General features: G+C 29.7%; 2 protein-coding genes and 1 long non-coding RNA gene across 3 annotated transcripts in view; 2 read left to right on the top strand and 1 right to left on the bottom strand.

Annotated features, from left to right (window-relative positions):
- Positions 1-3,049: 3,049 nt before the first annotated feature.
- LOC105153287 (uncharacterized) lies at positions 3,050-12,923 on the top strand. Its single transcript, XM_087404540.1, has 6 exons — positions 3,050-4,588; positions 5,966-6,236; positions 6,635-6,904; positions 8,060-8,322; positions 9,744-9,941; positions 10,288-12,923. Exons 1-5 carry the CDS (start codon positions 4,332-4,334, stop codon positions 9,829-9,831), a joined length of 1,149 nt encoding a protein of 382 aa, XP_087260666.1. The 5' UTR covers positions 3,050-4,331; the 3' UTR covers positions 9,832-9,941; positions 10,288-12,923.
- Positions 12,463-16,927, top strand: part of LOC105152882 (uncharacterized) — a 19,790-nt gene continuing 15,325 nt past the window's right edge. The window contains exon 1 of the mRNA XM_011067418.2: positions 12,463-13,186. Coding sequence (XP_011065720.1) covers positions 13,093-13,186 — 94 coding nt within the window. The 5' untranslated portion in view covers positions 12,463-13,092. The remainder of the gene's footprint in view (positions 13,187-16,927) is intronic.
- LOC147910190 (uncharacterized) overlaps positions 13,604-16,927 on the bottom strand; it is a 15,925-nt gene continuing 12,601 nt past the window's right edge. Inside the window, exon 3 of the long non-coding RNA XR_015544586.1 lies at positions 13,604-16,571. This is a non-coding gene — a long non-coding RNA (uncharacterized LOC147910190). The remainder of the gene's footprint in view (positions 16,572-16,927) is intronic.

The raw sequence follows: 16,927 nt of genomic DNA, 5'->3' as shown, positions 1-16,927 counted from the left end.
CTTGTAAAATAAAAAAAGATAGGAATATGTAGCATTAGTGCCTACTGTCAGTTTTGGAGCCCATTTTGCCAGACGCTCATCTTACGAAAAAATTAATTATTACAAAATTGCAAATAGTATTATAAAAACTGTATATACTATCTGATAGAAGACACTTTTCAGTTTGTACTTATGTTTTTAAAGTTTTATTTTTACTTTTTGTTTAAGAAATATTGTCTAAAAACAAAGTGATATATCGGTATCGGCGACTTTCCTCTATAAGTGCATCTTCTTATTATTTAATACTTTTTCGACAGTGTATATTTCAAGCATGGCATTTTGCTAATGCAACCTTCTAAGCATATTGATCTTTGACTATATGTATAATAAGTAAATGTATAAACTGACAGTTGTTGCCACATTGGTTATGAAAAAGTGATGATTAAAGTAAAAAGATATCATCATCAAGAATTAAAAATTACATTATAAATCACAAATACAGTCTGTGTATATTTGTTAGTATTCTAATTAAAGTAATAAAAGTGATTACTGTAAAAGAAAAATTTTGAAAAATCAATTATGTATTTCTTAAAAAAATTAATTTGATTTTGTTAAAAAATTAATTTGATTTTGTTATAGATATAAAAAGTTATAATAGCATGCCTTACATAAATAAAAAAACGATCAATGGATAAGTTTTTTAAATATATTGATGTCAGAAATTAATTTAAAGATTAAGTTATTCTATTTAGAAATATATAATAATAATAATATTAAGACAGGAGAATGGAGAAACTACGACCACCTAAGAGAAAAGTTAAATAATGATTATTCATCAAGTAGTAGAACAAAATTTGCATACCACGTTAGGATTTTTATTAACCTGATATGATAGTAACTGGGATATAACAGTAACTGGAGTAATTTTTCATATGGCATATTTCATTTTAATTTACTAAAAATTCAGATGCGAACTTTGATGACGTATTTAAATTATATACAAAATGTAAATTATGTACATAATATTTTTAGTTACGAAACATATCATTAAATTTACATTTGTTTAATTTACATTCAGTATAACTTAGAAGTTATGTATATTCAGTTATGTAAAATCATATAAAACTATTGCAAAGTATATATTAACAAATACGCGATGTCACTTAAAATTCGCCCAGCATGCATGAAACGTATTAATACGAGGCATTTTACATTCTCATTATTGTCATAAGTTTGCATAAGCTTCCGAGATCGTATTATAAGTAGAGGAAAGTCGCCGATACATATCACTTTACTTTTATATTTCTTAAACAAATGGTAAAAATAAAACTTTAAAAACATAAGTACAAACTAAAAAGTGTCTTCCATTAAATAGTATAAGCAGCTTTTATATAACTGTTTGCAATTTTGCAATAATTAATTTTTTCATAAGGTAAGCAAAAATGAGCGTTTGACAAAATGGGCTCCAAAAAAACTGACACAGTAGACAGTAATGGTATGTATGCCTATTCCTTTACAGGAATTATCTGCATAGAGTATTTACAAGTGAATGTATATAAGATATTCTAGAATTTTTTCACTCTCTTCATTATAAAATATTTGTATTGAATTATATGAATATTTGCTTTATGCTGTTCTCTCTCTCTTTCTCTCTCTTTCTCTCTCTCTTTCTCTCTGCAAGATGCATCGCGATGTATCGTGATAGTTTTTCAAGAGTTATTCTATATATGCACGATTATCTTCAGCTCTAATAGAGCTATTTGACACTATAAAGCAACATTATAAAGAATAAGTTAGCTCATGATCTGATGATAGGTGATTTACAGATAGGTGTGGCGATTTACACTGCATTCCAATTTTATATTTAAAATTAAAAATTATTATGAAAAAATTAAGAGAAAAAATAATATAAATAAAAAACTGATTTAGGAAACTAAGCATTTAGAATAACGTAATATTATCAATAATATAGTCACTGTTATTTAAACTACTTAATTTACAAAAAAAAATTGTAAGAATTTTATTTTCACAATCATAGAATTCGTTTTTATTTGATTTGATATAGAAATAAGCCAATAAATATATGAGTTATGAGTACTTTAATTAGATCATAATTTTATTAATATTAATAAAGTAGTAATATTAATAAAGAAATTGTTAGTTTCTGAGAAATAAGAGGGTGTCACTTTAAAAGACCTATGTCAATATCGGCGATACTGACTTTCCTCTACTTTAATAGATTCAAAATATTCTACTTATTGCATAGATATATTTTAATATCGAACAATACTAAAATACAATATGAACTATAAATCGAACAATAATTATTAATTAATACTTTATTATAATATTCTTATTTTGCATCTTTTTGCGTATTTAACATTTTAAATATCAAAATCTCGAGATATCGACCTAACGACAATATAGTGCGCATGTCATCACCTTAATATAAAAGTGATCTTCATGTTATACATTTTATTATATTTTATATGAATATAATCATAACCAAAACTACATACATATTCGGCTTGAAGATTCAAGAAATTATCTTATTTTAGTACACGATGCTTATCGGTAAGTTTTTATCCGAATATTGTTAAAGAACGAAAGATCAATTGTCTTAATCTCATAATTTATCTCGACTTTCAATCACTACTGATTAATCAATTGATGTTATTCAATATTAATGATGTATTAAAATGTGATATTGAGCAAGATATTATAATTAAGTAATAATCTAATAATCTAATCTGTATACAGAAGTCTATATATACAGGGTGTCTGGAAATAATCACCAAATATTTCATGGGCAGGTAGAGAGGACTAAACTGAGTCGAAAAGTTCTCTACCATTTTGCAATTTTCGCAATAGTTAACAAGATATTAATTATTAAAAATTGCCAAATGTTGGTCTTGAATAATTTCTCAAATACAATGAATCTCAAAATTCTATGAACTTTACAGAAAAACTGCAAGAGACAAAAATCATTTATTTTCTTCTCATAAAGTTCTAAGAATTTTTTTAGAATTTTTTCAGAATTTTTTAATAATCATTTTCTTATGTTGGTAAAAATGAGAAAATGCAGTACTAAAAAGTTGATAAAAAATTCTGAAAAAATTCTTAGAACTTTATGAGAAGAAAATAAATGATTTTTGTCTCTTGCAGCTTTTCTATAAAGTTGATAGTATTTGAGTAAAAAATTATTCAAGACCAATATTTGGCAATTTTTAGTAATTAATATCTTGTTAACTATTGTGAAAATTGCAAAATAGTAGAGGACTTTTCGACTTTAGTCCTCTCTACCTGCCCATGAAATATTTGGCGGTTATTTCCAGACATCCTGTATAAAATAATATATCATACTTATATTATTATATATTATTTTTTGTATTAAGTAAAAAACAGATTTCTTTTTTAAAATTGTATAATCTTTGTAATAATTCATATAATGAAAGGATAATGATATTATTAGATATTAATATTAAAAAGGATACTTTTTTCACAATTGTTTTATTTCTCTATTTTTTCTTCTCCTTTGTATTATGATAAATCATTTTTTAATTATTGATAAATATTTATTAATTGACAAAATCATGATTAAATATACAAGTGAGGCTTATTAAAAATGGAAATTTCTCGCTATTAATAAGCAATATTTCTAGATATTTTGAAATGAATGTACAATATATAATTTGCGCAATTGTTGTGGTAATGACTTTAGGGCACGTGTAATATATACATGCAAACGCGACCTATTTGCACGCCACGTCAATTATAGTCCCGTCGCGTGTAATTGTATCTCGTCAAAACAACTTTTTTCTTTACATACCTCTTCCGGTATGTGTAACAATGATGAGTAATAAACGGTGTACTTGCGACAGTTGCAGTGTGACAATTCGACATTGCGAAATAATGTCATGTACAAAGGTATCTGCGTCAAATAGTGACAAGCAATGGAATAAAAGAATATCATTGCATAATTATTAATTTTAAACAATTACTATTTATTTATACAGGAGTTTTGTTTTTTCAGTTAAATACACGTAAAAAATGTTACACGTATCTAGTTGTAGACAAATTTTACAACATGTAGGAACAATATACATAAAATTATATTAAATAAATTTTCCAGAATGTTTTCAGTTAACTTAATTTAATAATTAACTTAAAAATTATTTTGTCGATAGAGTGATAATTCATTCTCTCTGAACGTATCTAATTATGTTTGAACTTCTTAGATATGTTTCGTAGCTATTATTTTACACGCGAGACACTTAGAGGGAGAAAAAATAACATAACAAAACGGAATTATTCATAAAATAAAAATAGGCGCGGCGTCGTGCAACCATTGAATGACAGAAAACGGTCACAGCCTGGTTTACCGCAAAAGAGTACGTTGCACCTGCGAATGGGAGGTAAAGTTCGGTTATGGCGTAGCTTTCACGCTGGCCGTCTTCGAGGCGAAGCGTCTCCTCGTGATCGTCTTGGAGATATTTGCAGAATGGCAGGTGATCCGTATCGCAGGTGGTTTCCAGCCGGTTGCCCTTACCTTGGTAGACGTGGCTCTAGGATTACCGTGCGCCCTTATCATCGTACGCGCTATACGCAGGTAATACTTATCTCGTAAAGATGAATGAGTAAGTGAGACGTACACTTGATAGATATAACATTTATTAATAAAATTATTAATTAAAAAATTTTTATGATATATAATATATAATTATTTCTCCTATAATATATCTCTAATTTCTAATATACAGGGATAATATATATGCGTCACCAAATCCGAACAAATTTAAATTTAAATTCTTTGCTATATTGTGCCTCCGTCAGAGAGTTTGTTGTTGGTGTCCGAGAAAGCCTGATGCTTCTAATAAACAATCATATTTTTAAAATGACCGCGATGTTGAAACCAAGTGCGGAATATAATTGAAGAGCCGCGATCATCGAAGGCCTTCGCGCTGGGCGCTCAACAACGGAAATAATTCGGTTCTTTGGATACTCGAGATCAATCTTTTATGATGTTATGGAAAAATATACGGCTTTAGAGCAGTCCAATGAAGGTTCTAGTAAGGTCCAGCGAGGAAGAGTCACTCGAAAGAATGCACCACGAGGATCCCCGCAGACGTTGAAAGGGCTCAAGCGCTGATTTCGGATGACCTAGGGCAATCGTTGCAAAAATTAGCATCGATTGTTGGTGAGCCAACAATGCATCGAATTGCTGAAAAGGACCTTCGATCAAATCGTATTAAAGATGCTCTCTGAGGCTGCCAGGACAAGTCGAGTTGCTCGTCTCGGCTCCCATTCTGGCCTCCCAACAGCCCAGATTTAAATCTCTTGGACTACTACATATAGAACGTAGTTGAAAGGGTCATAAAACAAGTCTCGACATCCCAATATGACGTCATTAAGGACCGCTATTGAGGCAGCATTCGTCGACATGGACAGTGTTACATTACAGCGTGCGTGCAGATCGAGAATAGACGCCGTCATTCAAGCTAATGGAGGATATTTCGAATAATTGTACTCTAGAGGGATCCCCCAAGTGCCATAAAAGGATTTTTTGTAATATTTAATTTTTCATTAAAAACATTTTGTTTAAAGAAATTGTTCGATTTGGATTTTGATGACGCACCCTGTATAATTGATCTTTCTTCGATTAGCAAGTCAAAAATAATACATAAAAAGCAGGTTATAATTAAAATATAAATATCTTCGATTTATATTGAAGATAAATCAATCAAAAAAACAATTATGTATTGTAATGGTATATTAATTATTACATTATTGATTACATAAGATATAAAATAAGTTACTATATTATTATATATATATATATACATATACATATATAAAATTGTATTAATTAATAATAATTAGAAACAAAAGTAAAAATTAAATTAATTATATTTTTATTACAACAATGTTTATTACTTCTTTTGATATTTTTTTTGAGTAACTTGTAATAATGGATGCATTCTTGCAGGCGCAAATCGAATCTTTATTCAAAGACTAGGCGGGTGCTGAAGTGTCTTTTGATAATGATAATTACATGTATTGCTATGAACACAACGACATTAGCTTCGATAGGATATCACGTTAGTGTAAAACAAGAAACTTTAATCGATATTTTCAACGTTTCCATGCATCTGTATACCACTGCTGCGTCACATAAATACGCGATCGACGAGATCCAATTTGTGTTACAATGTTGCGGTCATTCCTCTTATACTGATTGGTTTCTCTTCGACTGGCAGGTAATTTTCCAATATTACACGTCGACCTCGTTTGCAGATACCAAAAAGAGAGAAGATTCGTCGAATGATGATGAATAAACAGTCTGTTTTTGTTATTGATTTACTGTCTGCGTCGCAAGCTGCTCCAAAATAATATTTTTCTTATTATTTAATTTTTTTTTTAAATTGAAAATTTTTGTAAATGAGTATATATATATATATATATATATATATATTTACAGTGATGCGCACATTTTATAATTTATTGTTTCATTTTTATTATATTTTTGGGAATAAATTTTTTAAAGATATACATATATAAACAGTTTTTCTTTTTACTATAGAAAGATAAGAGAGAAAAAAAAGAGTAATAAAAAAAATATATTTATATAACATTTATAATATATATTTTTGACAAGAAAATAGATTACGCATCTCGAGAGGAAATGGAGCAACAAAACAGAATTTCGGACGAAGACTACAGAGGTCTTGGAGTCCCTTTTAGCTGCTGTAACTTGCACGCTGTGGCACCTTGCATGCACTTAGAAATGACAGATGACAAAACAATAAATGTGAACGGCTGTGTAGAAATCATTAGTCCCATTCTTCTTAGAATCGTCATAGTCGCTTACGTTATGACTATTACTTTGATCGTTATGCAAGTGCTATTGGCCTTTTTAATTACTAGAGTATGTTTATCTTGCATAATCTAACTTATGCTAAGCGTTTAAATAAAATAAAAGTTACATCACAATGTTATTATTATAGCAATACATTTTTTTTCAATAACAAAAATTTAATTTATACTTTACATTTAAAAAATACTCTATTGAAAATTTGCTACTAGCGTCAAATATTTATCGCAATTATTGCAATGAAATTCATGATTGAAAGATTCATCATTTAAAATGAATTATTTAGTTATTTAAATTATACAAGGTGAGTCATTTATCCTAACCACGTACATCTCTTTTGTTTTTAATGATACAAAATAATTTAAATAATATCAAAGGAAAACATTATTTATTTGAGAAAGATATATATTATAATAAGCAAAAAATTTTCTTAAGATCACATTTTTGGAATGTCAAAATTTATTTTTTTAAATGAATTTATATGAATTTTACTTTTTTACATATTCTTCCAATTATGTACATATAAAAGGTAGGTACTTAATTTACTAATTTTAGATAATAATATTTAAAATAATATTATCTAAAAATCAATCACATAAAATTTAAAGAATATATTATTGATATTTATACTTTATTTTGATATAAAGTATAAATTTCGCAAATTATTATTTTTTTATATCTTAAAACTTTTATGCACAAAATAAGAATCAATTAGTGTAAAGAATATGTAGTGGCTTTTCAAAAAAGATATGTAATTGCATATTGCAAATTGTACAATTCTTTTTTTTAAAACGCTACGTATTTTCTTTAGATTAATTACACACATCTTTACATTAATACTAATTTATATATTCCATTTCTTTACATTTTACTACTTTAATATTTTTATGTGCAAAATAACGCTCGAAAAATTATATTACGAAAAAAAATCATAATTCTATTTTAAAAAATGATGATAACTTTGAAATGTCAAAAATATGCCTTTGAGAAAATTTGTTTTTTTTTTGTCATAATATTTGAAACAAATAATAAACCTCTTAAACAAATAATATTTTTTTGTATCAAAAACAAATGAGACATTTTAGGTAGACCCAAATTAGATGACCTATTTACATACAATATGCCAAATTAAACTATTCTTGTAAAACATCTCAAACCTTAAAAAATGCTATAGTCTATTTATTGTTTTAACATTTCACATTATTACAGATGATCTACAGATGTGTCCCTCTGCGAACGTCCTTTCCTCAGATAACATGTCCCTCTCATGCGCCATTCACTATTATAAACACATCGTCAAGGACCTACGTGCCACGACGTTTTTCGCTTAAGAAATCCATTCGGCACAAAAAACCGAGCATGCATTCTTGTCCATTGATGACTAAAGATGTTTTTTTCAAGGAGAATCGGAAAAATAGATCGTTTAAGTCTAAGATCGGATGCAGATATTCCATTTTGAATCACGGAAATCAGTAAGTGGTAGAGATATAAATAAATAAATAAATAAATAAATAAAAAATATATATATTTAGAGAGAGAGAGAGAGAGAGAGAGAGAGAGAGAGAGAGAGAGAGAGTAGATTACTATAAAATTTTTTAATTAAATGACTTTTTTTAATTAATTGTTTTGTATGTATTTACATTTTATAATTATTTTTTAGTATTTTAACATTTAATCACAATTAAGTCAAATATTGAATTAACTGTTTACAAATTTTTAAAAGATTTAAGAATATCTTTCAATATAAAATTTTGTAATAAAAATATGTGTACATGTAATGATAATAAGTAATCCAGTATCAAATATGCCTCGCTGCGTTTATAATTACGTGGGCTGCGTTCCATTATTCACTGAGAATACTGAAAATCTATAATTTGCATTATGTATAATGTACATACTAAGTAGGTAATTTCAGTACTTGCAGTGAATAATAGAATGCAGTTATAATGAATTCAACAGATATCACTGTAAGTCGTGCAAATTGTCCGTCTGACTCGATTGCATCAATTTTATTTAGTTTGTTCATTCCGTTGTCAATAAAGGAAAATGCAAAACATGATGTAATATTTCGTAGATAAGTAATTGCTTTCTGTAACTATCAAAAGATGACTTATTAACTTTTGTAATTCATCTTATTATAGCTCTGTATTTATATTTTACAACACTGTATTTAATTTATATTTTTGTCATAACGTTTAGTACAATTAAAAAGAGAAAGTTTTGTAAAATACGGAACCGATATAATCAATTTAGGCATACTGTATATACCTAGATTATACTGTTATCTTGATATATGTATCATTCTAGATTATGGATTCTAATTCGCCTGTTATAAATTATAAATATTGTCATTATAGAAATAAATAAATAAATAAATAAATAAATAAGTAGATAAATCAATTTAAAAAATAGTTCAGTAGTTTGTGTATTTTCACATGTCAATAAACATGTAAATATGACAATAAACTTATAATCTCAAAAGTTTTATAAAAAATCTTAAAAATCTTATAAAACATGAGATCACTTTATTTTCTATTTTTTTACGAAAAGGAGAAGAATATATATTTAGGTCATACTCATAAATGCTACTTTTTCTTGAACTTTTCACTACATTCATGTCAATATTTGAAAATATTTTTTTAATATTTAGAAATGGTTCTTTTTTTGAATCTGTCATCAGTTTTCAATTTTGGACTTAGCAAAAAATGATAAAAAATTCAAAATTTAGATGGGCAATATAGAGCCCAATTACTTTACAAAATATTATAAAATCTCATAGTAAAAATGACTTTTTGTGTAAGTAAATATCATAAACTTTAGTTCCTTGACTGATAAAATTATCATTTGAGTAAGCAAAAATGAAAGTAACAGTATATGATGCTTTGCTTAATAGTACTTGGGACGTAGCAAAGATTAAACCGAGCGTTCACGAAGAGCATAAAATATCCGTGGAATGTCGTCGTAACAAATGTACGCGTTGAAGCCACTTTGCACTAATGAACCATAGATCTTCAGAGCGATTAAAACGACGACTGTCTTTCGAACAAACTGCGTATTAACGATTGCAAAACGCTAATTGCTACGATTAGAAGTAAGTCCTATTATTGGTTGGATGATGAGTAATCTAGTGGAAGATAAGTAAATTTCTTATCTGAATTATCGATGTTTGAAAGTCGAGACATCAGAAATTCAGTGTAGTTGAAAGAATCGAACGGTAACGTAGAGCGCTGTCACTTTCGTCGTTAACGTTATTCAAGTACTTATAATTTTGATGTAACTTCGATTTCATGATGCAATTTTATTATATACATTTTAGTTAATGATAACTTTGTGATATAACATTTAAGTTCGTTGCAATTGTGATTCATGACTTTTTTCTTTCCTATGATATTCAATAATCATGATTATTCTAATTGTTATTTCATGTTGAATTTTAGAGATGCATTAAAAATGTTCAAGACTGTGTGCAAGCGACTTCAAAGCGGTTCGTGGAATTTGATACATGTTAATCCCGTGTGCTCCTTTCTATGCTTCTTCTGTAGACCGACGACTGTAATAGAACTGGTGACGTCCCATGAACGAACTTATATTCCTCTTATTGCATTTCATCGGTACTTTCGCAAGCTGAAAATACGTACGGTCCTGGAGGAACCCGAAAGGTCTCTCGAACGAGGTTTATAGTTCACGACGAGAACGCTATTAGCTCGACGTTTGATTACTTGAGAAAAGAATATCTATTTCGGTCTATTTCAGATTTAGATCGTACGTATATTATCATTGTGTGCGTGTATGAAATGAATTAAATACAAAGTATGCAATACACTATGCGGACACTATAAAAATAATATTTTTTTTTTGAAGACGTGAAAATAATAACAAAACGTCATCGTTTCACAACACTTTTGTATCGAATATGTTTTAAAGAAACAAATACTGATAGATTAGCTATACATGTTGATCTCACGTAGAATTTTCTTTTATCGGTTAAGGTTCTCATATTTGATAAAAATAAATCTATGATATAAAATTATTTATATCAATAAAATCTAAAAAAAATTTCATTCATTTTTATCGCACTGTTTTGAAAATATACAATATATAAAATTTTACATTACAATATGCAAAACTTTATTCTTTTTATTTCTGATTTAAAAGATTTGCATATAAGACAAAAATTTCAAAAACGTTAGAATTATAAAGTAAACGCTTAAGTTCATTCTAGTAAAGTGTCATCTAAATTGATTATATAATATAATTTGAGAGAAATTTCTATTTTTCGAATAAAGCCAAAATATTTATTAAATGGACGACGCATGTGTATAATATAATTTCGCGTATTATTATACTAGAAATATGAATATTAAACTTATTAGCTTTTAAATTTATGTCGTATAATTGCGATACATCTCTACATTATTTTGCGTGTGTATACCTATGTGTTATAATATTCTGAAAACAAATATAATACATAATCTCAATGATATATGTATAATCTCAAACATTTTGACCAAGTCTATCGTCAAATGAACGTTTTACAACTTTTATTTTGTTGATTTTTTTATATATTTAATAACATAAAATTAACAATGATTACGTGTAATAACGAAATTATTAGCGAATTAAATACAAAATTGAATCTATTCTTATTTAAAAATATATAACAATTTAAATGTTTTAGCTCTTCTCTGACGAGAGAGAATTATTTTCAATGAAAATATATAAATACAACTGAAGATGGATCAAAGAGAAATCAAAATAAATTATTAATTAAATAATTATATTTAAATTTTACGTTTCGAGCTAAACTTATTGATTCTTATTTGTTTTTTTAATATTTTTTGCTTGATTTTGAATTTCGAAAGTCTTTAGATTAATATACTCTTTTAAAAGACTTATAATTTAGTCAAACCAATAAGTCATCAAACCAATAATTAATAGACACTTGTTACGAATTAAACAGGATATTATAAATATTATAAAATAGATAGAATATTTATAAAATAATTTGCTAAAAAACAATATTAAAAGTAATTTACAAAATAAAATAAAAGCCACATAAAAACATACAAAAATTTTAAAATATATATAACACAAAAAATATAGCAAATTGCATTGAGATATCGTTTTCAAGCAGAGGTAATTCAAACTTCAGCGATAATCGCACGCAAATCAAAATCCGCCAATGTAAATGTAATAAAACAGATTTCATTGTCTCGGAACGATATTAATAATCCATTCTTATTTTTTTTTTTAAGACTGTCTTAAGTAATATCTTAAGAAGCTAAGTCTTTTAATTGGTTTATGACATCTTAAGACTGTATTAAGACAGTCTCAAATGCAAGAATATTGACCTCGATGTTGCGGAATCGGCTTTGGTCCAGATCCGCTCTAAGCAAATAAACGCCAGCGGCCAGATCGCAAAAACGATTCGCCTATAGCAGGTTTTCCGCGGCACGTCTTCGACGACGCTCGGGACGTAGCTCGGGAGCGCACGGAAGCGTTCGGGAGCGTTCGGTTGCGATCGGACGCCTTCGTGAGCGCGCGGAATGCTCGACGTTCGACTCGGAAACGACTCGTAGTACGAACAGTTTGCGAGCGGCCGCGCGACGGTACGGTTGATTGGAGGGTGATAGTGTGTAGCGTATCGAGTTAACCGAGTGATCGCTACTTTAAACCACCATCACGCCGACGTAGCATGTACTCAATAGTCCGGAGCCACGTACACCGCTTACCGCATCGCGAGCCGCGCAACAAACTCGTCTCATACGGCTACCGTTAGGGCAGCCATATTCCTCCGCGGCTCTTTCGCTTTCACGCATGTGACACGGGGATAACGGAGTTTCACGCCCTTTTGAATCTACGCGCGCGTAGTCGCGGAACTTGTGTGTGTGTGTGTGTCTGTGTGTGCGCGCACGGTGGTAGTATGATTTTCTCTTGGATATTCCAGTGAGTCGTGTGGTGAGCGCCTTATACCGGGTGGGCCGAGTCGATTGCGTGCAAAGTGTGAAACGGCGTAATTTTTTTTGCTATCGCTCTTATAGCGTGCGGAAAGAGAGAGAGAGAGAGAGAGAGAGAGAGAGAGAGAGAGGGAGAAAGAGAGAAAGTTGAGAGCAGCCGGTCTACGACGAGAGCACTGACAGAGAGATAGAGTGAAAGAGGAGAAGAGCGAGAGACGAGTGGGAGGGAACGATCCGGTGTAAAAGGAATCTCAATCCATTTCCAAGGAGAATCCAGTTGTCAGGATGAGTTACTGCACCAACGCGCCCATGGTCACGCACACTTGCGAGACTCTTCTTAGCAAGTGCGAAATCCCGATCATCGACCTCGCTCACATGGGTGAGTAGCTTTTTCGGATCTATACGTCTGCACATCGCGTCTCATATCCGACCGCGCGCGCGCGCACGCTTCGCGGAAATACTGTGAAGCATGGGCGTTGATTTTATGAGAATGACAATTTCGAAATTGTTTATGAACGCGTGCAGCAGACGTTTTCGCATTTCCCTGATAAAAGAACGCCGGACGAACTCGGACTGGCCTCATCCGAGGTATGAAAGATCTTGCTGATGTCGCAGGTCAGAGGTCGACGACGATGACGAAATTTAACGGTTTGACAAAACTAGATTAACATAGAGGCCCTATGATTCATACGAACAATTTTATTAAAATTCTACGAGAGAAAAAGATATATATAATTTTTCTCTATAAATTCAGTATATATATATATATATATATATATATATAATCTCACTCTACTTATATTGTTTTAATGAGCTTTTAAGATATAACTTAAGCTTTTAGCCTTAAGTAGTAAAAAATAAAGCAATTACAATCGATTGTTAAGACTTAAGACTCATTTGACTACTTGGTCAATTTCCTATGACTTAAAGCTAAAGTTTTACACTTTAAACTCTCATAAAAGACGTCGCTTAACTTTAATTAAGATTATAGAGTGATGTAATATAAATTAGAGTGAGATAGTATATATAGTACAGAGGGAGAAATTATATGTACCTTTCTCTAGGATATCTTAATAAAATCGTTCTTGGTCAGATTCTAGGATATCTGACTGATTGATGTATCTGAAGTTTTAAACGACACGCAAAAACGTCTTCGGTTCTTCAGACGAACAGCAATTCGAAAGTCTGTCCAGTATTGAATCGTACTGTCTTGAAAAGTCATCATCTGTCTTTCAGAACTTTCAATTATTATACGCAAATATAAAATTATTAATTTATTTATTTCAGCTTGTTTGTCAAGAAAGAACTTGGTTTACAATTTAAATTTTAATCGAATACATCTATTCGTTCCTTGAAGTTAATTGCTAATTAACACACCAACATTGCCTCAAGTAGCATCTACAATAAGATTTTAACGTAAAAACTTAAGCCGTAAGAAATTGATCAATCACAGTTGAAAGTGAGGGATATTGAGAAATGTGAGGAATAATCGATTATGATTGGTCAATTTTTTACGGCTTAAAGTTTAAATTTTATGCCTTGAAATCTCATTGTGGACGCCGCTTAACATATTATAAACTTTTCTTTATTTATCCTCATTTTTTTTAATCCTAATTAACATAGCCTTTAATTCTATAAATTTATTTACATTAATATCATATTTGCACATTTAATTATTAGAAAAAATTTGTATAAAAAACTTTCTATCTATACAAGTATCTCTTGCTCTCTCTTATTAGCTTTATTTTTTTATATTTATCTTATATCTTTATTCTTATTCCTAGCACAGTTGATTAGTCCAGCAATATTATAATGAATTGCAGCAAATGATGTTGCTGCAAATTTCTGTAATGATAAATTGCTGTATGAGTCTTTATCCTTCTTCCTTTTTTTTAATTCCTAAGGTCCGCTTCTAGCAATATAAAATTAACTTCAATCTTGATTGAACTTAACTGTTTATCTTTTTCCAATTCTTAGAATTAGAAAAAGATAAAGAGTAAATTAAACTAAGATTAAAGTTAATCTTATACCGATAAAATCGGATCTTACTTTTTCTTTCCACAATTTCTCCAGTATTATTATATATAAATGTAAATTATATATAAATTTGATTAATAATTTATGAATATTGCTGATTCTCATTAATATTAGGAACATTGAAGATTTTAGATTTTACTTATGACAAAACGTTAAGAAGTTAACGACTATTATAAATTGGAATTGATCACTAAATGGTAGCTGATAATCTTAATTAATATCGTTTGATTTTGAGATTTTTGATCTTGATATTTTCTGCAATAATTTTATTCTTTCCTTCCTCGCTGATAAATTTTACAAATTGCAATCGAAAAAACATTCCGCAAATATGAAAAACTGTGTTTTATCTTGCTATTGAAAAGATATTTTCGTTATCGAACTTTAATAATTAATTTGCCTTCATTTATCATTGCCGTCATCTGCTGACAGGCTTTAACGACTCATTTCGTCGGAATATCGCACATCTTATAGCTCATTTAAATAATATTAAAATCTTATTGTAATAAAAACTATTATAATAAAATAAAATCTTAATCTTTCTTCGCGCGGAATTCTGAACTTTCCAGTTTAAATTATGTCCGTCATTTAGCGCAGCGTAAAAGTCAGCTTATTTTTAAAAATAAAAACATCAGTAGTATTAAAACATTATGGTATCAAAACGTAGGAGACGCATAATACGAATGCATATATAAAGTGTAGTAAAAATAAATGACATTTATTTATTGCTATGTTTGACAGACGTTCCAGCCGTACGTTTTTTTCTCTTTAAGCACTTGTTTTGCTTAAATAGTGTCTTTATATACAACTAGTGTCTTTGTACACATTATCATTACGTGAAAACATTAGAGATAGATAAAGCAAAATATTGTTATTTGTTTCTTAAAATTTATTTTATTCTTACGCTCTCTGTTTGTTTATGATATTCATAATTTTTTCATTTTTGACAATGTATCTTAATCTCAACTTATTGCTTAACTTATTTTTATCGAATTTTTAGCATAGAAAAAGATAAAAAAGTATGTTACATTAAAATTAAACAGGGTGTTTGAAATCTTGTAAAATAAATCTTTGAAAATTCCTGGATCAACTGTTAAAAATTTTCAAAAATATTTGAACACACCTTTAAAATAAAGGCATGAAATTAGAGTACTTAAATAATCTCTGATTTTTCAAGATAAAAGAGGAATCCCCTGAAAGTTCTATTCCGAAGATTTTCCAGATAATAAATACTTTGTCAATTTACATTAGGTATGTCTGTCCAACTGCCATTAAAAGGACCAAAGAAAATAGTACGTATTATCTCGATTTGTTTCTTTTACCTCAATTTGTCATATTCTGTTTATAATATTCTGGTTTCTATTTCTTCTTTTAATGCATTTCTATAATCCTGTTAAGATACAAATAAGATAACAAAAGTCTCAAGATAAATTTGGAATAATGTGGTAAACAGTTATTCTTTTGTGCGACTCGCATGACGCTCAATAGCAAGGTATCAGCAGGAATAGAACACCCTATATAAACGTTCGAGGGCGCCAAGGGAGGGGCCCTTCTTTGTGAGAGGGGCTCTGACCTCAACGGATCGTCGGACCCGTGATAGGCGCCTCCGGTTGCCGCTGGCTGGCTTGTCTGGTTAGGTGCCTGGCCTGGCCTCGTTGCCAAGCAGCAGTAAAACCGTTGTCTCTCACTCTTGAATCCTCGAAATTCCTCGCGAATCCGAGCATCCGGTCCTACGAACATGAAGCATCTTTTGCCTATCGGAGTCAGACGGATTCGTCTCGATCTCTTCGTTTCTCAGATTTCTCTGGATTTGCCAGGATTAATTCGCGAAGATTAAAATTATCTGAATCCATGAGTTTCATATTTTCACAGAATTTCGAAGCGAAATGAATGAAATACGTTTAATCAGTACAGTCAGTTCTTTCCTTCGTCATTACTATTTATCTATTCTTATTGGTGATTTTAATTACTATGGAAGTTAATTGTATGACGAGTAAACTGACGTAATAAGCATATATCTTGTGGGTTGACCTTAGAGTCCATTTATAATCTTGGAAAACAAGATTAATCGATTAATTTGCACAAA

The sequence above is a fragment of the Acromyrmex echinatior genome, chromosome 3, assembly GCF_024713525.1.
Source record: "Acromyrmex echinatior isolate Ae372 chromosome 3, ASM2471352v2, whole genome shotgun sequence".
Taxonomy (NCBI): Eukaryota; Metazoa; Arthropoda; class Insecta; order Hymenoptera; family Formicidae; genus Acromyrmex; species Acromyrmex echinatior.
Note: the sequence above shows the minus strand (reverse complement) of the source record. Positions and strands in the feature narration are given on the sequence as shown.